A 23,019-nucleotide genomic window follows, 5' to 3' on the forward strand; every position below is an offset into this window, starting at 1 on the left:
AAGGCTTTCTTCCGCGGGACCCTGGGAAAGGGTCTTCTGGAGCCAGACACCCCGTCTTCGCCTGGCCCACCCCCACCCCGAGCTGGCGCTGCAGCCAAACACTCCGGCACCCTAACCCCCCGGCCCTCATCACTCAGCCGTCCTGCTCCAGCTTTTAAACTCCTCAGAGAACTGAGAGCTTCCTAGATTTCCCAACCCCGAAGAGTCCTCCAGTGTGCGCAATGAAGAAAACAGTCAGGAGATGCTGTGAGAAGTGTAGTTTTTATGACGTGGACAAGCGAGGGGCAAGGGGGCCAGGGGTGTGGGGCGGGGCAGCCAGGATGGTGGAGAGGCAGGGTCGCCATGCCTCTGGTTTAGAAGGCGCAGACGAAGGGCAGCCGCCTCTTGCATGAAGCTCGTCGCCAGTGACCCCCTGGTGGCAGAGAGCACAGTGATGTCAGTTGCCCACCTGAGTGTGTCCCTCCAACCCCCACCATCAGGCACCTCACAGGTCAGGCACCTCACCTTTTCCCGGCAATCTGAGGGCCATATGTCTCCCCATGCCCCAGCTAGCTACAATCACTGATCTCTTCCCTTGCAGAGACAGTGTGCTAAGGGCTTCCTATGGACTGTCCTTCCATCCTCACAGTGACACCAAGAGCTCAGGGCTGTCAGCACTCCCATTTCACAGATGGGGAAAACTGAGGCTCGGGGGAGTGATAACCTGCTCTGATCTCAGCAGACAAGTCGTAGAGCCAGTTGAGGACCTCGGCCATCTGACTCCAGCCCGTGTGGTCTTCGCCCCTGTTCTAAACTCCCACAAATCGAGCAGCTGTGCTGTTGGGAGCTGGGGAATCATCTGTCAGCTGGCCCTAGTTCCCACATCTTTCCCGTGTCCTGCAGCCACACCTCCCATTCCCGAGTGTCCCTCCTGTCTGTCCCACACTCTCTCCTTGTCACCGTCCTGTCAGAGGAAGGGAAGGAGCCTCGCTGAGTCTGGAGGACACAGAGCCCCCAGCCCTGTCCAGGACCCCTCACTGTGGCTCTGAGGATCTCTGCACCTCAGCCCTGCTCACACACAGGGCAGGGTTCTCTAATGGGGGAAGGTGTGAGAGGAGGCGTGTCTGTGCAGCTCACAGGGGCCTGTGTGCGAGTCCACCCCCACCTTGTCTGGGCGCCTGGCCCCCTCACCTCTGGTGCACAGGGTTACACAGTGGCCTCTGCCATTCCCAGGCTGCCCTCGGGCCCAGTATCCAAAATTCCAGCGACTCCCATCAGTCCAGCGAAATCTCCTGCAACGGGACTAGAGAAGAGAGAGGCTGGGTCAGAGGGCAGAGGTCCAAGAATACAGATGCTGGGGCTCCTGAAAGTCCCCTGAGCATCCCTTCTGGATGTCTATAATCTCCTCTCACCGTGTCACCTGGCTAGGACCCCACTGTACAGACCCATCCCTGAGCGTCTTCAGGCAGTGACACGGAAGAGCAAACATCACTTCCAGCTCTCACACAGAGCAGGCTTCTCAAACTTCACTGAGCAGACACATCTCCTGGCGATCTGGTGGGAATGTGAATTCTGATTCGGGAGGTCTGGGGTGCAGCCCAGGATCCTGTATTTCAACAAGCTGCCGGGTGGTGTTGATACTCTGGTCCCAGGACCACAGCTGACAGCACTTACTCAGGCACCGCCCCAGGGTCACTCTGAGGGAAGGACCCTCACAGAGGAGGACACCGACATAGGGAGGCAGGCATTCAGCCAGTCATGCGCAGAGCTGGGTATGAACTCTACTTCCTGACTCCACTGATTTGCTGATAAATGTTTAACAGTCAGCTTTGGTGGAAGGTATGAGGCAGAGGAAAGAAAGAACCCTGTTTATAATAATTGTCCATTTCTCTGGTGTAAATGCACCCACCAGGGCAGATTTCAAGCTGCAAGCGTGAGCCACTGAACACGGGTGAGGAGGAGAAGCGCTCAGTCATCACGTCTCCTCAGTCAGCACAAGCCAGCTTCCTGGGCCAGGATGAGGCTCGATGGGGGCAGGTGGTGCCTTGAGACACTCAGAAACACCCCCGCCCCGGGCCTTCCCTGGTGGTCCAGTGGTGAAGAAGCTGCCTGCCCTTGAAGAAGCTGCCTTGTCCAGCCATGGGTTCCATCCCTGGTCCTGGAAGACCCCACGTGCCGCAGAGGAGCTAAGCCCTGGGATCAAAGCTACTGAGCGGGGTCTGTCACGCGTTCGGCAGCAGCTGTGAAGGCCGGCACCCTAGAGCCCAGGCTGTGCAGCATGAGAAGCCACCTGTGAGAAGCCTGAGCACCGCAAGGAGGCAGCAACCCCCACCGGCAGCAACTGGAGAAAGCACGGGTGCAGCGACAAAGACCCAACCCCGTCCTAAACAATGAAAATTAAAAAAATAATGGATTCACTTTGCAGTATTAAACCACCTTAAAAAAAAAAGACCTGAGAACTGACCCTCACTTACCCTGCCCCTGATAACGCCTCCGATCCAGACCTGTGACTGGTTGCTCCTTCTTGACCAGCGTCTCACGCGATAGTCAAAGCGGTAGTTGTGGATGGAGACGAGGTTGCCTCGGTAGCAACGCCTGCAGATTCTCTGCAGAGAGACAAAGTGGGGTAGAAACTCACTGTTTTCTTACAAGGCCCTCAGCCTCCACAAGAGACCCCCCACATCCTTTTCCAGCTCAGAAATCAGAGGTCTACAGCCCCCCTGAATCCCATCTCTTGCTTCTTTATTTGACATCAGGAACTTCTTGCAGTAAAGAGTAATAATACTCAGAATAACTAGAAGCACCATTTTAAAATGTTTTCATATTATTTTCATATGGAATTATTTAATAGATGTATACAAAATAACATTATATTTGAAAGATGTTTAAAGTGGTTATTCACTTGTTCTGGCCTTTACTTTGCATCTTGATCTCCAAGGTCAAATGCTTTCTTATCCTCTTTTAATTTTCAGTTGGAGGATACTTGCTTAACAGTGTTATGTTGCTTTCTGCTGAACAGCAATGTGAATCAGTCACAGGTACACATAAATCCCCCCGCTTCTGAGCTTCTCTCCCACTCCCATGGCCAGCGTTTATGGAGAGCTTACAGTGACCCAAGGACCATTCTCCCTTCATGGATCACAGCACTGTCCTGGCAAAAGAGCTTGTGTAACTCAATGAAGGTCTCAGCGATGCTATGTGGGGCCATCTAAGACGGACGGGTCACATGGAGGGTCCTGACGAAACCTGGCCCACTGGAGGAGGGAATGGCCAACCACTCCAGTATTCTTGCTGTGAGAACTTCATGCACAGTATGAAAAGGCAAAAAGATATGACACTAGAAGATGAGACCCCAGGTTGGAAGGTGTCCTATATGCAGCTGAGGAGGAGTGGAGGGCAATTACAATAGTTCCAGAAAGAACGAAGCAACTGGGCCAAAGCAAAAACAATGCTCAATTATGGATGCATCTGGTGGTGAAGGTCTGATGCTATAAAGAACAATATTGCATAGGAACCTGGAATGTTAGGTCTGTGAATCAGGGTGAGTTAGGCTTGGTCAAGTAGGAGATGACAAGAGTGAACTTCAACACGTTAAGAATCAGTGAACTAAAATGATGGGAATGGGCAAATATGATTCACATGACCACACATCAACTAGTGAAGGCAAGAATCCCTTGGGAGAAATGGAGTAGCCCTCATAGTCAACAAGAGCCTTAAATGCAGTATTTGGGTGGGACTAAAAAATGACAGGATGATCTGTTTGTCTCCAAGGCAAACCACTCAAAATGACACTAATCCAAGTCTCTGCCCCAGCCACTGATGCTGAAGAAGCCGAAGTTGACCAGTTCTACGAAGACGTATAAGACCTTCTAGAACTAATACACAGAAAATGATGTCCTTTTCATCATAGGGGACTGGAGTGCAAAAGAGAGAAGTCAAGAGGTCCCTGGAGTAACAGGCAAGTTTGGCCTTGGAGTACAGAATAAGCAGGGCAAAGGTTGACAGAGTTTTGTCATGAAAATGCACTGGTCACAGCAATCACTCTCTTCCAACAACAGAAACGATAATGCTACCCATAGACATCACCACATGGCCAACACTGAAATCAAATTATATTCTTTGCAGCCAAAGATGGAGAAGCTCTATACAGTCAGCAAAAACAAGACCAGGAGCTGACTGTGGCTCAGATCATGAACTCCTTATCGCCAAATTCAGGCTTAAAATGAAGAAAGTAGGGAAAACCTCTTAGGCGATTCAAGTAGGACCTAAATCAAATCCCTTTTGATTATACAGTGGAGATGAAAAATAGATTCAAGGGATTAGATCTGAGAGACAAGGGGCCTGAAGAACTATGGATGAGCTTCGTAACATTGTACAGGAAGCGGTGACCAAAACCATCCCCAAGAAAAAGGAATGCAATAAGGCAAAGTGGTTGTCTCAGGAGGCTTTACAAATAGCTGCGGGAAGAAGTGAAGCAGAAGGCAAAGGAGAAAAGGAAAGATATACCCACCTAACTGTGGAGCTCCAGAGAACAGCAAGGAGAGATAAGAAGGTCTTCTTAAATGAACAATGCAAAGAAGTAGAGGAAAATAATAGAATGGAAAAGAGTCAAGATTTCTTCAATAAAATTAGAGATATCAGGGAGCATTTCATGCAAAGATGGGCAAAATAAAGGACATAAATAGTGAAGACCTAACAGAAGTAGAAGAGATTAAGAACAGGAGGCAAGAATACACAGAAGAACTGTACAGAAAAAGTCTTAGTGACTCAGATGACCACTATGGTGTGGCCACTCAACTAGAGCCAGACATCCTGGAGTGTGAAATCAAGTGGGACTTAGGAAGCATCACTACAAAAAAGCTAGGTGAAGTTATGGAATGCCAGCTGTGCTACATAAAATCCTAAAAGATGACGCTACTAAAGTGCTGCACTCAATCAGTTCAGTTCATTAAGTCACTCGGTTGTGTCTGATTCTTTGTGACCCCATGGACTGCAGCATGCCAGGCTTCCCTATCCATCACCAACTGCACTCAGGATGTCAGCAAATTTAGAAAACTCAGCAGTGGCCACAAGACTGGAAAAGGTCAATTTTCATTCTTATCCCAAAGAACAGCAATGCCAAAGAATGATTAAGCTACCATACAATTGTGCTCATCTCACATGCAAGCAGGGTCATGCTCAAAATCCTTCAAGCTAGGCTTCAGCAGTGTGAACCAAGAACTTCCAGATGTACAAGCTGGATTTACAAAAGGCAGAGGAATCAGAGGTCAAATAGCCAACGTTCATTGGATCATAGAGGAAAAAAAAGTGCATTCCAAAAAATATCTACTTCTGCTTCATTGACTACACAAGAGCCTTTGACCGTGTAGATCACAACAAGCTGTGGGAAATTCTTAAAGAGATGGAAATAAGAGACCACCTTACCTGTCTCCTAAAAAACCTGTATGTGGATCAAGAAGCCACAGTTAGAACTGGACATGGGACAACAGACTGGTTCAAAATTGGGAAAGGAGTATGTCAAGGCTATATATTGTCACCCTGTTTATTTAACTCATATGCAGAGTAAATCATGCAAGATGCAGGCTGGATGAATCACAAGCTGGAATCAAGAATACCAGGAGAAATATCAACAACCTCAGATATGCAGACAATATAATTCTAATGACAGAAAGTGAAGAGGAAGTGAAGAACCTCTTGATGAGGGTGAAGGAGGAGAATGGGAAAAGCTGGCTTAAAATTCAATATTCAAAAAGCTAAGATTATGGCATCTGGTCCCATCACTTTTTGGCAAATAGAAGGGGAAAAAGTGGAAGCAGTGATAGATTTATTTTCTTGGGCTCCAAAATCACTGCAGATGGTGACTGCAGCCAAGAAATTAAAACATGTTTGCTCCTTGGAAGAAAAGCTGTGAGAAACCAAGACAGCATATTAAAAAGAACAGACATCACTTTACCACCAAAGGTCCATAGAGTCAAAGCTATGGTTTTTACAGTAGGCATGTATGGGGGTAAGAGTTGGATCATAAAGAACACTAAGTGCCAAAGATTGATGCTTTTATATTGCAATGTTGGAGAAGACTCTTGACAGTCCCTTGGACTACAAGGAGATCAAATCAGTCAATCCTAAAGAAAATCAACCCTGATAATGATTTGAAGGACTGAAGCTGAAGCTAAAGCCGAAGCTCCGATACTTTGGCCATCTGATGTGAAGAGCTGGCTCATTGGAAAAGACTGACACTGGAAAAGATTGAAGGCAAAAGGAGAAGGGGGTGGCAGAGGATGAGATGCTTGGATGGCATCACTGACTCAATGGATATGAGTTTGAGCAAGCTCCAGGAGATGGGGAAGGGCAGGGAAGCCTGAAGTGCTACACTCTATGGGATCAAAAAGAGTTGGGCACAATTTCGTGACTGAACAACAACAGACATTCTAAATACTTCCCATGTGTTAGCAAACCCTCACCATAACTCTCTAAGAGGTGGTATCATACATCCCCATTTTACAAATGAAGATACAGGAGCCCTGAAAGGTGAAGTGACTTGCCCAAATAAAATAGCTGATGAAGGCAGAGCCAGGACACAACACAGTGTCTCTTACACCAAAGCTTTTTATCTAAACTAGTGGGTCTCAGAGTGCAATTTCTAGACCAACAATATCATCACCTAGGAATTTGTTATAAACCCTCACACCCCGGATTTACTAATCTAGAAACTGAGGTGATGGGGCCCAGAAATCTGTGCTTTAACAAGACTTCTGGTGGATACAAGGCTTGGAGAACCCCTAGTCTAAATAATAGAGAGAGAAAGCTGCATCCACTCTGGTCTCCCAACTCCTTGGGAGTAGGCTCGCTGCCGCTTACCTGAGCATGCCTAAACCTCCTTGGGGTCCGCACCAACCTGTAGTAGCACCTCTTGCATTCAGGACCTCCAGGAAGTTGCACTGTCTCCTCTTCCTTGGGGCACTGCACATCCTCATCTAAGTCATCTGGGTCTAACTGTGAGTCCCCCTCATCGTCGTGGGCGTTCTCGGCCTCCTCTCCCCCCGACTCCACCACCTCACCACTCAGAGCCAGCTCTCCTTCTTGCCCCCCTGAGCCTTCAGCATCCTGGCTCAGGTCTGCCTGTGTCTCTGGACTGCCCACATGGGGGGCATCCTTCTCTGCAAAGAAGAAATACCCCGCCATCAGACCAGGTACCACCTTCCTCCAGGACCACGGCCAGCTCTGATGGCTCCACCCAGTCTTCCTAGGGACCCCATCTGGAACCAAAGAAGGGAGGGATCCCTTGGGGGTTGGATGAGCCAGAATTCTTGCATCACACACACAATTGCAGAGAACCTGATGCCAGCTGACACCACGTGCGGGTAATTTGGGGGTGAGAGATGTGAGGAGCCCTCATCTTCACGGGGGTGTTTTTCCTTGCAAAGGAGCCCTGGGGGAAAGTTCAGGTCACAGCTCTGGGTCCAGGAGAAATCTAACTAGAGAGGGGCTGGGGCGACTGAACAGGGGCCTGTGGCCCTGGACTCACCAGAGCAAAAAACAACACAGGAAAGACGAGAGGAAGATGGATGAGAAGGGAAGGGGAGCACTCACCCAGATAGAGAGCAGAAACTGTCCCCAGCAGCAGAAGGGGCAGGAGCAGGCAGCCTTTCATGTCCCTGCAGGCTTGTGACAGACACACAGCTCCACGTTCCCTCCTGGGGACTTCCCTTGTGTCTGCACGGCCCCTGGAACACAGTGGAGAGGCAGGGTCTGCTCAACTGGTAGATTAAAGGGCAAAGTAGAGAGCTTCCTTGTCTCCCAGCGAACAGACCCCGAGCTGGAGGATCAGGGGAAGAGCAGGGGGTTGTCAGCTCAAGTCCCTTTTCCTGAGAGCGCGTCACTGCTCCCTGGGCCAGCACTCAGCTCAGACCAGCTCTTCTGCAGGAACAGGCGACTCACCTTCAGGGCCAGAGTCACACACACTGGAGAAGAAGGGGAGGACAGGGGTCATTATGGTGCACAGGACCGGAGTCCCCACTGGTTCCCATACAGAGCCTGGGTTATTCCAGCCCTGGGCCTGTCCTCCTGGGGAAGCCGAGGGAGTCTTACCTCCTGAGAGTCTGAAGCCTCCGCTCTCAGCCTCTGGCTGTTGGTCCACAGAAGCTGCCCTTATACCAGGCTTTGGGGAAGTGGGAAGAGGCCAGGAGGATTGCCCCAGGCTCAGGGGTTGGACAGCGGGGCTGATAAGAAGTTGGCTCAGTCCTCCCACCCTTGGGCCCTGCACTCTGTTGGGACGTCAGGGACCTGCCTCCTGTTTGGACAGAGATGTCCCAACACCCTAGTAGGCTCCAGAAGCCCCCATGACTACTGTCCAGACTGAATTTTTATCAGTGCCCCTAAAGGGTCCAGGTCTGAACAATCCTCTTCAGTCCCAGAAGCAGCCTTCCCTGGGTCAGTTTTCCAGCAAATGCCATGGAGGATCCGGGGGGCAGGGAGATCAGGGGGAGGAGGGGAGATTAAGGGGAGGCTCGGCCCTCCTGAGCTCTTGTTGGGCCGTGTGTGCACACTTCCTGTGCGTCACATCCCTGAATCCTCACCTTCCTCACCTCGGTCCCATGAGGACGTGCGATCAGCCCGACTTCACTGATGTGAAGAATGAGATTCAGAGAGGGCAGGTGCCTTGCCAAGGTTGTGTGGGAAGTGGGGGAGCTGGGATTACTAAGCTTTGAGGCTGAAACCCTTCTCTGTCTGCCTGTCTCCCCCTTTCCCTTTTCACTCTCTTCCTGTTTCTCCCTCTCCTCCTCTCGCTCCGTCTCTTTCTCTTAATGTGTGAAAATTTTATGCTCTTTCCTTCATGCCATGGCTCTTGATCAAGGTCCTCAACCTTTGTATCTTTACTACGGAGTGAAATCATTCTGTTTTGGAGGCTGGGGGCGTGATCTGTCCTGCATCTCATAGAAAGTTTAACAGCATCTTTGGGTCTCTGCCCACTGGAAGTCAATCGTGCCTCCCCCAGTCAGGCACTAGGATATGTCCCCACACATTTACAAATAACAATGGAAAGTAAAACTGCCCCTCTCAGAACCACTGATCTAGAGCAGGCCATTTCGTCCAGCCTTGAGCCCTATCTGCTGGCAAGGAGACAGCAGGTGGAATGGAGAGCTTCCTACAAGGTCGTTCGGACGCTCCGTGGCCGCCCTCCTGCCCAGCCGCGCTCCCCATCTCCCACCAGCTCCGTGTCACCACCGCGGCGAGCAGTGAGGGGCAGCGAGGGAGACACCAGCCTCGGCTGCAAAAGTTCAGGGGACACAGAAGTATCCAGTAGTCAAGATAAATAAATACTTTGTGCAATTTTTCTTAAGTATCAGCATAAACGCCAAAGTACCGTGATGAACAAAATGTCTAAATACTGATCAAGGTCCAGCCACATTCACTGCAGTCCAAGGAGAGGCCAGCAAGGGCTGAGGCTTGATTCTGCCAGACGTCCTGACCCTGAGCCCGTGGACCCATCAGGGCGGGGCCTCCTCTGGGGTACCCTCGTGGGACAGTGCATCTTTCATCCTGCACTCCTGCCCAGCCGTCCAGTGCTCAGGGCACCAGGGACAGGGCGCCCAGAGGCTGACCGGCCTGTATGCCTACCCCTGCTCTGCTCTCCCCGGGGCCCTGCAAATGGAGAAGTATCTGAGAGGTCACTTCTGAGCTGATTGCAGAGTAACGGTCTCAGCCGTTATCTCCCGGGGCCAACGGACCCGACCCTCAGCTTATCTACCTGACTTGGGGCTTGGGGGGGATTGGTCAATTCCAGAGAGGGAAAAGCTGGTCCCTGGATTTCAAGCTGGACACTTCCCTTGGAGGAGGAGTGGAGGCCTAGGCACTCCTCCATTATTCTCCCAGTCCTGGGCCCAGGCCAGGGACACCATTCCACACAGCAGTTGGGATGACCAATAACATCGGCTGGTGTTGCAAACCAACGCCATGATACGCTTTTCAAGCACTGTTTCATGTAAACGTCCCTGTTTCACACATTAGGAAACGGCCTCTCAGAGAGCTGAAATAAGTTGCCCAAGACCACACGACAAGTCAGAGACAAGCCTTCCGGCTCCTTATCCGCCTGCCTACCCTTGGCCTCCTGTCCCTGGAATCCCATCCCTCTCTCCGGCCCCTCCCCTAGGCTGACTCTGGGCAAAGACATCCCAGTGACTTCAGGGACCCCCTCGACATCATGATGATGTGGCCCAGTGTGAAACTGGAAACAGCTTTCTAGGCCTTGCCACGAGGCAGGCAGAGTCTTACTTCCCCAACCAAGGATCGGTCCCACACGCCCTGCAGGGGAAGCTCAGAGTCTTAACCATGGGGCTGGAGTCTGGACATAACATTTCTGGAGCTCCACACCATCCCAACGCTGTGCTTCAGTAAGGCTTTTGTATCCTTATCCTACCTTCTTAATCTTTACATTCACCTGAGGGCCTTAGGCACCGCCGTTCTAGTTGACAGCTTTGGGCATCTGCCCAAAGGCTGACTCCCCCCACCCCTGACAAGCGGGGCGTGAGAGCCTTCATAGACACGGGAAGGGGTGGGGGGCCACATGCAGAAACAGCACCGTCAGCTCCGACAGCCATCTTTAAGTCGGCTATCGGCGGTCTGACCCACGCCATCTTGGTTGTATTAGCTACAATTAATCTTCAGTTCCGGGGACAGTTGTCCCCATTTCTTTGAAGCCAATTATCGGAACTGTGGCCGCTCATGTCCTGGGTACAGTCGGGTCATCGTGTAGTTAACTTCTCCACCTGGTGTTTCAGTATCGATAAGACAGCTCACAGGATATGGCTCAGAACATGATCTGTAGCCCTTGAGAAAGAACTAAAAGTTCTTGACTATGCTTAATGACTACAGTATTATTATTTATTCTCCTTACATTCTTTTCCTTTGTCTCAGCATTTCTCACTTTTCTGATTGAACTTTTACTTTTTGACTGAAAGTTTCCATGTGCAAAACGCAAGCAGATGACATGGTGGGGGGGCGGGGGCCAAGAACGGCCATATGGTCCTGCTCCATCTCAATACTTTACAAAGGAAAAAACCGTATGCAAGTGTCTATCTGTGAGTTTCCTTTATACGACCACAGACCGTGGGGCTGCCATGCTCAACAGATCCACACCGGCCTGTTGACCTTGGTGGCCTCCAGGAGCAGAAGGAAGAGAGGGAAGATGGTTGTCTTCCTTCTTATTACAGCTGTGCATGTCTCAGTGGTTGTGATCTGTGTGTGCGCCCTCTGAAATTTTGCAAGAGGCCTTAGTAATGACTTTGTGAAATACACAAACCCCACCCTGGGACATTTGGATTGCCTGGTAGATCTAGAGTGGAGGGCATGTGTGCCCTTTCAAAAAGCTTCCCAGCTGACTCTTCTGATGGAAAATGTATCTGAGAATCACAGTCATGGGGATGTCTGAGGACAGGAAATGTTCATCTCTGCCTGACCCCACTTCCTTGAGAATGTAACCACTCAATTAGAACATCCCTGGTGGTACAGTGGATAAGAATCCAATTGCCAGGAGACATGGGGTTGATCCGTAGTCCAGGAAGATTCCACATGCCTTGGAGCAACTAAGCCATGCACCACCAGTACTGAAGCCCACGTGCCTAGAGCCTATACTCTGCAGCGAGAGAAGCCACCACATTGAGAAGTCCACGCACCGCCAGGAAGAACAGTCCCCGCTCCACACAACTGGAGGAAGCCCGCACTCAGCAACAAAGACCCAGGGCAACTGAAAACAAACAACAATACACAATAGTTAATTTAAAAATAATAAAACTTAAAAAAAAAAAAAGAATGACTTAGTTGGTCAACCTACTAGCCTTCATTATGGTAACATATACTGCTCATTTTAAACCACGGTGCATTGCATACATTACCTCATTTACAACAACCTAGAGAGCTAGTGGCTGATATCTCCATTGTGCAGGTGAGGAAACCAAGGCTCAGTGTGGCTCCTGACCCACTCTGCACTCCCGCTCCCCACATTAGGTTAACTTCCTCTACATACGCTCCTGTAACTCCACGTGCTTGAACTTCAGAGTGCCTGTTGGAGTTAGTCATTTTCTCTTTTTTGAGAGATAGTCTGGTTAGTGGTTAACATCTATCTCCCTTTTAGGCTATAAGCTCCAGAATAGCAAAAACCACATCTGTTTACTCGCGCTCGTATCTTTGGTGCCTCGTACAGTGCCTGCACGTAGTAGGTCCTCAATAAAGATTGTTCAATGAATGGATGGTTAAGTACATTGTTCAGGCAAATAGCGGGGTTGGAACTCAAATTCAGTTCTCCGTGGCACCAAATTTCTGTTCCCTTTCACGTGCTTGATGTATGTCAAAAGCCACGCCATCCGTCTAGGTGCAAACAAAATCACAGAGGAGTACAATCCTTGCCCTCAATTTGTTTACAGTCTGGCTGATAAGAGGAAATACATCCAGGTTAAACAAGAGGAGAAAGATTAAGACCCAAGCTAAGAAGCACTCTCTGCTGATGCTGAAGAAATTCCACAGTGGAAGAAGCAGGGGAAGGCTCCAGGGAAATAAGGAGCTGATGCTCATCTGGACGCATGAGCAGTGAACAGAAGGGAGGGGAACAGGTGATCCAGGCAGAAAGGACAGAGGTGCAGGTGGGGCGACCTTGGCACATGTGCAGGACAGGGCCCTTTCCTTCACTGCTGTTGTTCAGTCACTCAGTCGTGTCTGACTCTTTGTGACCCCATGGACTGCAGCACACCAGGCCTCCCTGTCCATCACCAATTCCCGGAGCTTGCTCAAACTTATGTCCATTGAGTCGGTGATGCCATCCAACCATCTCATCCTCTGTCATCCCCTTCTCCTCCTGCCTTCAATCTTTTCCAGCATCAGGGTCATTTCTAATGAGTCGGCTCTTTGCATCAGGTGGCCAAAGTGTTGGAGCTTCAGTTTCAGCATCATTCCTTCTAACGAATATTCAGGAATGATTTCCTTTAAGATTGACTGGTTGGATCTCCTTGCAGTCCAAGGGACTCTCAGGAGTCTTCTCCAACACCACAGTTCAAACGAAAGTCAATAGTGTACACATTGGAAGGGGTGGGAAAATCAGGGACCAGTACCTCCCATCTTGAGCCAAGGATGGAGGCATCCTTTCTCTGTATCCACTGACTAAGGAGACAGATGCAGGAATCAGAGGATGACTCAGCAAGAGCCAAAACAGGGGACTTCCCTGGTGGTCCAGTGGATGAGGCTCCGTGCTCCCAATGCAGGGGGGCCTGGGTTCAATCCCTGATTAGGGAACTAAGATCCCACATGCCACAACTAAGCCTACGAGCTGCAACTACAGAGTCCATGTGCCCCAGAGAGCCCACGCCCTACCGCTAGAGAGAAGCCCCCACACCACAACTAGAGAAGCCTGCTTGCTGCAACAAAGACCCAATTCAACCCTCCCCTCAGTTCAGTTCAGTTCAGTCTCTCAGTCATGTCTGACTCTTTGCAACCCCATGGACTGCAGCACACCAGGTTTCCTTGTCCTTCACCATCTCCTGGAGCTTGCTCAAACTCATGTCCATTGATTCAGTGATGCCATCTAACCATCTCACCCTCTGTCTTCCCCTTCTCCTCCCACCTTCAATCTTTCCCAGCATCAGGGTCTTTTCAAATGAGTCAGTTCTTAGCATCAGGTGGCCAAAGTATTGGAGTTTCAGCTTCAGCATCAGTCCTTCCAATGAATATTAAGGACTGATCTCCTTTAGGATGGACTGGTTGGATCTCCCTGCAGTCCAAGGGACTCTAAAGAGTCGTCTCCAACACCACAGTTCAAAAGCAGCAGTTCTTCGGGGCTCAGCTTTCTTTATAGTCCAACTCTCACATCCATACATGACTACTGGAAAAACCACAGATTTGACTACACGGACCTTTGTTAGCAAAGTTATGTCTCTGCTTTTTAATATGCTATCTAGGTTGGTCATAACTTTTCTTCCAAGGAGCAAGCGTCTTTTAATTTCATGGCTGCAGTCACCATCTGCAGTGATTTTGGAGCCCAGAAAAATAAAGTCACTTACTGTTTCCACTGTTTCCCCATCTATTTGCCATGAAGTGATGGGATTGGATGCCATGATCTTGGTTTTCTGAATGTTGAGCTTCAAGCCAACTTTTTCACCCTCTTCTTTCACTTTCATCAAGAGGCTCTTTAGTTCTTCACTTTCTGCCATAAGGGTGGTGTCATCTGCATATCTGAGGTTACTGATATTTCTCCTGGCAATCTTTATCCAGCTTGTGCTTCATCCAACCCAGCATTTCACATGATATACTCTGCATATAAGTTAAATAAGCAGGGTAACAATATACAGCCTTGACACACTCCTTTCCCAATTTGGAACCAGTCTGTTGTTCCATATCCAGTTCTAACTGTTGTTTCCTGACCTGCATACAGATTCCTCAGGAGGCAGGTCAGGTGGTCTGATATTCCCATCTCTTTAAGAATTTTCCAGTTTGTTATGATCCACACAGTCAAAGGCTTTGGTATATTCAATAAAGCAGATTTTTTTTGGAACTCTCTTGCGTTTTTGATGATCCAACAGATGTTGGCAATTTGATCTCTGTTTCCTCTGCCTTTTCTAAATCTAGTTTGAACATCTGGAAGTTCACAGTTCACGTACTCTTGAAGCCTGGCTTGGAGAATTTTGAGCATTACTTTGCTAGCGTGTGAGATGAGTACAATTATGTGATAATTTGAGCATTCTTTGGCATTGCTTTTCTTTGGGATTAGAATGAAAACTAACTTTTTCCAGTCCTGTGGCCACTGCTGAGTTTTCTAAATTTGCTGGCATATTGAGTGCAGCACTTTCACAGCATCATCTTTTAGGATTTGAAATAGCTCAACTGGAATTCCATCATCTCCACTAGCTTCATTCGTAGTGATGCTTCCGAAGGCCCACTTGGCTTCACATTCCAGGATGTCTGGCTCTAGGTGAGTGATCATACCATCGTGGTTATCTTGGTCATGAAGATCCTTTTTGCAGGCAAAACAGGAGCTTTGAGCTGTGTTCTGCTCACCCCCATCCCAGGCCCCCCTGCAGGACCACTTAGCACATGTATGGAAAGAGCTATTGCAGTCAGACAAGGACAGGATGGATCCGACATTTAGAGCCCAGTTGGTGGCTTGGCATCAGGGCCCCGAGGTTACACAATCCACAGTCTGAAATCCACAGCTTAGCGACCATAGAAAGTCCATATCCTCGACATCCAGTGGAGGTACAAAGCGGTGGCTGAGAGTGTGCGTTCTGGAGTCACAGTCCAAGTTTGAATTGTGACTCTGCCAGTTAAAAGCTGTGTGACCCTGGACACTTTTTGTAACTTCTCTGTGCCTCATTCTCATTGTTCAGAAACTGGGGATAACAGCATCTACCTCGCTGAGAATGAACGAGACCCTGCATGTGTAGCAGACGTGCTGGGAGCTGCTGAGCCTCGTCCCTGCCTTCCGCTTTCTGGGATCCCACTTCTTATGGCGCTTGGGCCAACAGGGGCAGAGGGGTGGGAAAGGGGCATCTTTTTTTAATATTTATTTTTATTTATTTACTTATTTGAGTATGCTGGTCCTTTCTTTAAAATATTTTTTAAATTGATTTACTTTTGGTTGTGCTGGGTCTTCATTGCTTTGAGGGGCTTTTCTCTAGTTGTGGCGAGTGGGGCTGTTCTCTGGCTGTGGTGCGTGGCTCAGCACACCTGGATTTCACATGAGCAAAGAGCCAGAGGTCTTGGGGTCCTGTGCCTTTGAGCCTCGGGCCTGCACTCTTCCCCCAAGAAGTGTCAGGCAAATGTTGCAAGGTCCCTAGTCTTAGGAATCCCCCTTTCCAGCCCCAAAGTAACTATGGAGCTTGGATGGCCCTAAAGAGCCTCAGTCATCCATTTGTATAACAGCACAGCCATGGGGGGTCCTAGCAGACCCTCTCCCCTCCCCTGCGTTTCATCCTTCCTGGTCTCATTCTCTGGGACTCATCCCAGCTTTGGGCTCGTGGGAGAACTTGCTACAGCCCTAGGACAGCCTGTCCAGGGGCAGCCCTGGTACTCAGGGGTCTTCCCTGCCACCAGCGTGCACGTGGGCCGACCAGGCACCGAGCAGAAGTCAGCTTGGGCACGGCGGCCAATACCTACCAAGTCTGGTTTATGTCCCTCCCATAACAGCTTGAAGACGGAAAGCCCTGCAGGCATATACCCAGCTCGCTCTGCTCAGCTGCCTTCCTGCTTGCACCCTCCCACACCCTGCCCCAGGGTGTATCAACCTGGAAACTACGAATGAGTTCAAGGGGCCTTGAACTCTGCAATCAGACAGTACACACACCTTCCAAGAGACTGTTTCAAGTCCTCCCGAAAGGCAAAGGAAGTGCTAACTTTACCAGATGGTTTGTCCTCAAATTGCCAGGAATTATGCCACCAAACTTCTCCACCAAAAAATGGCCTTCTTGGCGCTTGTGATTGAAATGCTAAGATGTCCCCCAAGATCCTTCTCCCACCCCCGGGCACACATGCTGAATAATCCCTGGGGCCGTCTACAGGATGAATTTTTCTCCTGTGATTGTGCCGTGTATTACAGATCTTATAAAAGGGAGAACAGCCCAGAGGAGTCTAACCTAATGAGGCATACTCCTTTAAAGAGAGTAGGCTCTTTCTAAAGTCAGAGATTACAAACTCGATTGGAATTCACCCCGAGGAAGGTTCTCCATTGCTGGCTTTGAGGATGGAAGGGAGGGTAAGGAATGTGGAGTAGTCCCATCTCACAGTCAGCCAGGAACAGAATTCTGCTACAACCTCAAGAGCTTGGAGGAAGATCCTGAACTCTAGATAAGAACACAGCTCAGTCAACACCTTGATTCTAGCCTTGGGAGACCCAGGAGCTGAAAATATGCAACCATGCTGTTGCAATTCAGTTCAGTTCATACAGTTGCTCAGTCGTGTCTGACCTTTTTGACCCCATGGACTGCAGCACGCCAGACCTCCCTGTCCATCACCAACTCCCAGAGTTTGCCCAAACTCATGTCCATTGAGTCAGTGATGCCATCCAACCATCTCATCCTCTGTTGTCCCCTTCTCCTCTTGCCTTCAATCTTTCCCAGCATCAGGGTCTTTTCCAATGAGTCAGTTCTTCGCATCAGGTGGACAAAGTATTGGAGTTTCAGCTTCAGCATCAGTCCTTCCAATGAATATTCAGAGCTGATTTCCTCTAGGATGGACTGGTTGGATGATATTGCAGGGAGGAAGCCAATTCTGACTTCAGGTTGGAACGGTTTCTTCGACTTGCTTTTCGTTGCTTTTGTTATTATAATCATACAGGATGAGTTGCCTCAGAGAATCCTGCCCCTCTGCCTGACTTTTAAAGTGACTTTGTGCAGAACCTTGTCCACCTGTGGATTGCAGGAAGGAAGAAATGAACACATCCCCTGCCTAAGGCTGGCCATTGTAGGAGTTCGCAAGATCCATGGCCTTTTTACTTTGCCTCTTCACCTCCCCTCATCTCTATAAAAGAACCTGGCATCCAGACCCCAATAAGATGGTTGCTTTGAGGCGCTATCCTGCCATCTTCTCTGTCTGCCGGCTTCCCCATTAGATTAAAGTCTCTTCCTTGCCTCCACACCTCGTCTCTCAGATTCATTGGCCTGTCGTGTGGCAAGCAAAGCAACCTTGGACTAGGTAACAATGCCACACCCACACCTCTGACCTACAGAACTGTGAGCAATTGTATGTTGTTTGAAGTCACTAGATTTGTGCCAATTGTTATATGGCATAGAAGTCACATATAACCCTCAAGGCCCATTTCCTTCTCAGGATGAAGTTTACAGTTGGTACCATTGATGGCAGCGGGGGCGGTGTTGATAGGCATAGAAGAGCACCCCAAACAAATTGGCTGGTGGACCTCCCAAAGAACCCAGGGAGAAGTCAGGAAATATGAACAGGGAGGAAGAGAGGTTTGATTCCAGCCAGAAGCCCTCCCTTCCCCTCAGCCCATAAGAAGCTGGTTAGCCTCCTCTAGCTCCAAGTCCCACCCTCAGAGGAGCAATGAAGGGCAGGAACCAGAACTTCAGGGCTGATCAACTGCCTGCTGCCTGGACTCAGCCAACATCCCCCTGGGGCAGGTAAGAGGTGGGGAAAGGGTTAACATCACCCCAGGAGTGAACAGCCCAGGAGATACCGACCCAGGCCGTTGCTCTGCGAAATCAACCTTGATTTACAGTTCCTTTGACACTTCCCTATTTGAAAGCTTCAACAACTGAAGTAGACCAAGAGTGCCAGGGTTCGAAGGATCTTTAGAAATGACCCAGTCCAGTGTTCATGCCTAAGATACGAAAAGTGCCCTGGACTGGCCTCAGAAGTTCAGTGCTCTTCCTGCCCCCAAGCTGAGATAACACCCCCTTCCCCTCCAGGCAGCTCCTCTCCCAGGGACTGTGCACACACAGCAAGGCTGGAAGGGATGTCTTTGCAGTCAGCGTCCATTCTCCTACCCCAGCTTCCACCTCAATACCTCCCCAGGCCATCTGTCTCTCTCCATCTTTGCGGCCACCTCCCTAGCCCAAGCCACCCCACACTGGATAATGTACGTTCAAGCCCATCATGCCCGTGCTTCCCATTCAAAGTGCTGCCTCTGCACCAGCAATTAATTCAAGCTCATGACCACTGCCGGCAAGGCCCTCTATCCGTCGACTGTCTAACCACCCTGGTGTGTGTGACCCTTGTCATACTGATTTCTGCTCCTTTGGCCAAGCTGAAGCTTTGATACTCGCTCCTTCTCATCCAGCAGGCTCAGCTCAGAGGTTGCCTTCTCAGAGAACTCTTTCTAAAAAGAAGCCCACTCAACACACTTCCCATATCTAGTTACTTTGATCCACATTATTCATTTATTTCCTCCAAAGAGATATGGAGAACGAAATGGCAACCCACTCCAGTATTCTTGCCTGGAGAATCCCATGGACAGAGGAGCCTGGGCCTGGTGGGCTACAGTCCATGGGGTCGCAAAGAGTCGGACACGACTGAGCGACTAACGCTTCACACTCAGAGATGCACTCTTGCTCTTTTGCTGGTTTCTTGTTTATTATCTGTCTCTCCCTGGAGGAAGAAAGTTCCAAGAGAACAGGGACCTTGTCTTTCTTACTCACTGCCTAGAACTCTACCCACGTCGTAGAAGGAGCTTTTTGATCAGTTGATTCACCATCTTGAAATTTACTTCCTGGAGAAGGTCCAGCTGAGTTAAGATCAGAGTATATAAGTCCATTAATTTGAATTCCACAGGTGTCTTTCTGAGCCCCAACTGCCATGAACACTATTGTGGGCCAGGTTCTGAGCACTGAATCATACATTCATACATTCAATAAATATCCTGAGTCTCTAATCTCAGGAAGGCCTCATGTAGACGATAAAGCAAGACAAACAAAATGAATCTCTTAGTAAAACAAGGCCCTGTACTGAGTCGACACAGAAGGCTAAAACTTGCACGTGCGGGAAGACACCAATTTTCCGTGCTGCTGAAACAGACCAGGACCCTGTGGGCCTTGTCCCCATGTCCTCAGCCTGCCTTCTGTCTCTGGAAAAAAAACCTGAGCCACAGAGTAAGTTTAGTGAGAGAAGTGAGAAAAGGCAGAGACAAAGGAAATCAAAGACTAATACTGTCCTCATTAAGCGTTGTCAGGGACCTTACTCCTTCTCAAGGGCTGTGGATAACATTCTGAGCCATATTCTGGGAGCTGTCTTGCAGACGGAAACAATCCCCGCCCCAGGGTGGAGAAGGTAATACATCATGACCGGACCGCAGCCGTGAAAACTCTGCCGCAATTCTGAGAACTGACCTCAGAATGGAAACGAGCTGACCCTGGAACTGAAGACTAACTGTACCCGAAACACCCCAGATGATGCTGGTCAGACCACCGAGGACCAATTTCAAGGCAACCGTCAGGGCTGGCTGTGCTGTTTCTGCATGTAGCCCCTCCCTGTGTCTATAAAAGCTCTTGCCCCCCTGAGTGTTGAGGGGCAGAGGTGTCAGCCTCTGGACTGATGTCTGCCTATGCCTCTAGTTGCCGGCATCTGAAATAAAGCAAGCTTTCCTTCCCACCAAGCTGGCCTGTTTATTGGCGTTTGAGCGGTAAGCAGCCAGAGCCCGCTTCCAGCAACGCTATCAGAGCTGCATTGAGGGCAAGGGCAGGCAGAGAGGGCTTCTTTGAAAAGGCGTTCCTTGGACTTGGCTCTGAAAGATTGACAGACCAGATAGGAGAGGCAGAAGAGGAGAAGCACTTCTAGGAAACAAACCACAGCACTGCTGGAATTTGAGCCAGCATGTGGGTGATTTGGTGTTTCCTGGAGGTAAAGTCAAAGAACAATGTGAATTCTCTTTACACCAAAACCGAGCTCCTCCAATGAGCAGTGTTGACTTAGTGGAAGTCGCTCAGTCGTGTCCGACTCTGTGACCCCATGGAAAGTATAGTCCATGGAATTCTCCAGGCCAGAATACTGGAGTGGGTAGCCTTTCCCTTCTCCAGCGGATCTTCCCAACCCAGGGATTAAACCCAGGTCTCTTGCATTGCAGGTGGATTCTTTGCCAGCTGAGCCACAAGGGAAGCCCAAGAATACTGGAGTGGGTAGCCTATCCCTTCTCCAGTGGATCTTCCCGACCCAGGGATAGAACCAGGTTCTCCTGCATTGCAGGTGGATTCTTTACCAACTGAGTTATCAGGGAAGGCCATAGCATAGAGTTAACTGGCCAGCAACTCAGCCCCCCCACCCCGATTCCTTACACTATATTACCAGACTACTCTGGTTTCTGCCCACCCTGTGATGCTCCACAGAAACTACTCTTACCAAGGTCCCCACTGGCTGCCTGATTGCCAAACCCAACAGACACTCTTCAGTTCGTGTCCTACCTGACCTCTGTGGCGCCTGATATCTCTTTACTTCCTCCTTAAAAACAGCGTCTTTTCTTAACAACCTTTCTAGCCACTCCTTCCCAGCTTCTGTTGAGGGGCTCCTCTTCCTCTTCCAGAAACTTAAATATTGGCCATCCACTGGCTTCTTGGTGCCCTTCTTTCCTAACTCCATACCTGCTCTGTGGGTTAGCCCATCCACCCCCGTGTCTCAAGCTGCAACATATATACTCTCATCACTCCCAAATCTTCATCTCCAGCCCCAGACCTGCCATTCACCAGGTTTGGTCCACAACTACAGACTCACATATCCAGTCACCCGATAAGCTTTCCAACTTGGGTGTCCCACGTGTGTTATGAATTCAACACATGTCCGATTGACTCATCTCACACACACACACACACACACACTCACACACCCCTACACAAACCTGCTCCTCCTCGTGTGGTCCCTTCCTCTGGAGAAGCCATCACCTTAACAAAAAAAACAACAAAAAAAAGAAAAAGAGAAGGCATCACCTTGCACTCACACCCCCAAGCCAAGACCCCGGGGCCGTCCTCCACCCACCCTCTCCATCACCTGCACATCCACAGTCTCAGCACCTTAACCATCTTGTCTCCCCACCCAGTCCCACCTCCTCTGCCCCTCTTTTAACCAACTGCTGGCCGTCTTTCACCTGGACCACCTCCCATCTCATCTTCTAACCACCCACTATCCATCTTTCACCTGGACCACCTCCCCATCTCATCTTCTAACCAACCACTAACCATCTTTCACCTGGACCACCTCCCCACCTCATCTTCTAACCAACCACTAACCATCTTTCACCTGGACCACCTCCCCACCTCATCTTCTAACCAACCACTAACCATCTTTCACCTGGACCACCTCCCCATCTCATCTTCTAGCCAACCACTAACCATTTTTCACCTGGACCACCTCCCCACCTCATCTTCTAGCCAACCACTAACCATCTTTCACCTGGACCACCTCCCCACCTCATCTTCTAACCAACCACTAACCATCTTTCACCTGGACCACCTCCCCATCTCATCTTCTAACCAACCACTAACCATCTTTCACCTGGACCACCTCCCCACCTCATCTTCTAACCAACCACTAACCATCTTTCACCTGGACCACCTCCCCACCTCATCTTCTAGCCATCTGCTGGCCATCTGTCACCTGGACCACTTCAATGGCTCTCAAATCACTTTCCCTTCCTCCTCTTCCTATAACCTACCCCCATCTCTGATACATTGTCTGGATGCTGTTAAAATGAGCTCCTAAAACCTGGAGCTCATCACACAAACACTTGTCAAGTACTTCTAACAAATACTGTCTTTCTGATCTGGCCCCTCCTGACCTCAACCTGAGCACTTTTAACACTGGGGACCAGATTCTTCTTCGTTGTGAGGTGTTATCCTGTGCCGGGTTGGGGTTTAGCAGCAATGCCCTCACCCTCTAGATGCCAGTCGTACCTTCCCCCCAAGTTGGGACAATCAAAGATGTCTCCAGATATTGCCAAATGTCCCCCTGGGGGGCAGAACCCCCTGCTAGTTGAGTCACTGCCCTACAACCTCATCTCCCCAAACACACACACAGGCACGCGTGCACACACACACACACACACACACACACACACTGCTCCCATCATATTGAGCACCCTGTTATTTCCCAAATATACTATGAGCTCTCAGACACCATTCCAACTGTCTAGAGTACCCTTTCCTTGATGCACTTTGCTGTACAGCAGAAATTAACACAACATGTGGGGATTTTCCTGGGTTCAGAAGATCCCTGGAGAAGGGAATGGCAACCCACTGCAGTATTCTTGCCTGGAGAATCCCATGGACAGAGGAGCCTGGTGGGCTACAGTCTGTGGGGTCACAGAGAGTCGGACACGACTGAGTGATGAACACTTTCACTTTCAGTGACAGCTTGCACAATCCAGATCTACACATATAGTGAGCATATCTACGTATATAGAGGTCCCTGGGACCTCTTCCAAGTTTAAGAAGGAAGGTTATCGCCTAAGGAGTTGTGACCCTCTGTGAGATTAAGAAGGAATGTTGTCTCCTCAGGCAGTCTGATTAATGCCTATGCACAACACACATCTTCACTCGCAGAGCGGGGAGGCCAAACGCAAGGAGA

At 49.6% G+C, this 23,019-nt stretch overlaps 1 protein-coding gene across 4 annotated transcripts; it reads right to left on the reverse strand.

Annotated features, from left to right (window-relative positions):
* Window positions 1-242: 242 nt before the first annotated feature.
* LOC129628573 (proteoglycan 3-like) lies at window positions 243-21,518 on the reverse strand. Of its 4 annotated transcripts, XM_055548031.1 has the most exons (9): window positions 21,445-21,518; window positions 21,296-21,338; window positions 11,652-11,722; window positions 7,918-7,940; window positions 7,570-7,703; window positions 6,838-7,136; window positions 2,454-2,585; window positions 1,171-1,282; window positions 243-412 (listed from the first exon to the last, which is right to left on the reverse strand). In XM_055548031.1, the coding sequence occupies exons 5-9, from the start codon at window positions 7,628-7,630 to the stop codon at window positions 354-356; spliced, it is 663 nt and encodes a 220-aa protein (XP_055404006.1). In that variant the 5' UTR covers window positions 7,631-7,703; window positions 7,918-7,940; window positions 11,652-11,722; window positions 21,296-21,338; window positions 21,445-21,518; the 3' UTR covers window positions 243-353. The 4 variants fall into 4 exon arrangements, with proteins under 4 accessions (XP_055404006.1, XP_055404007.1, XP_055404008.1 ...); XM_055548032.1 differs by lacking the exon at window positions 7,918-7,940; XM_055548033.1 differs by lacking the exon at window positions 21,296-21,338 and having other exon boundaries at window positions 21,433-21,453.
* Between the last annotated feature and the right edge of the window lie 1,501 nt (window positions 21,519-23,019).

This window comes from Bubalus kerabau, chromosome 15 (assembly GCF_029407905.1).
Source record: "Bubalus kerabau isolate K-KA32 ecotype Philippines breed swamp buffalo chromosome 15, PCC_UOA_SB_1v2, whole genome shotgun sequence".
NCBI classification, from domain to species: domain Eukaryota; kingdom Metazoa; phylum Chordata; class Mammalia; order Artiodactyla; family Bovidae; genus Bubalus; species Bubalus kerabau.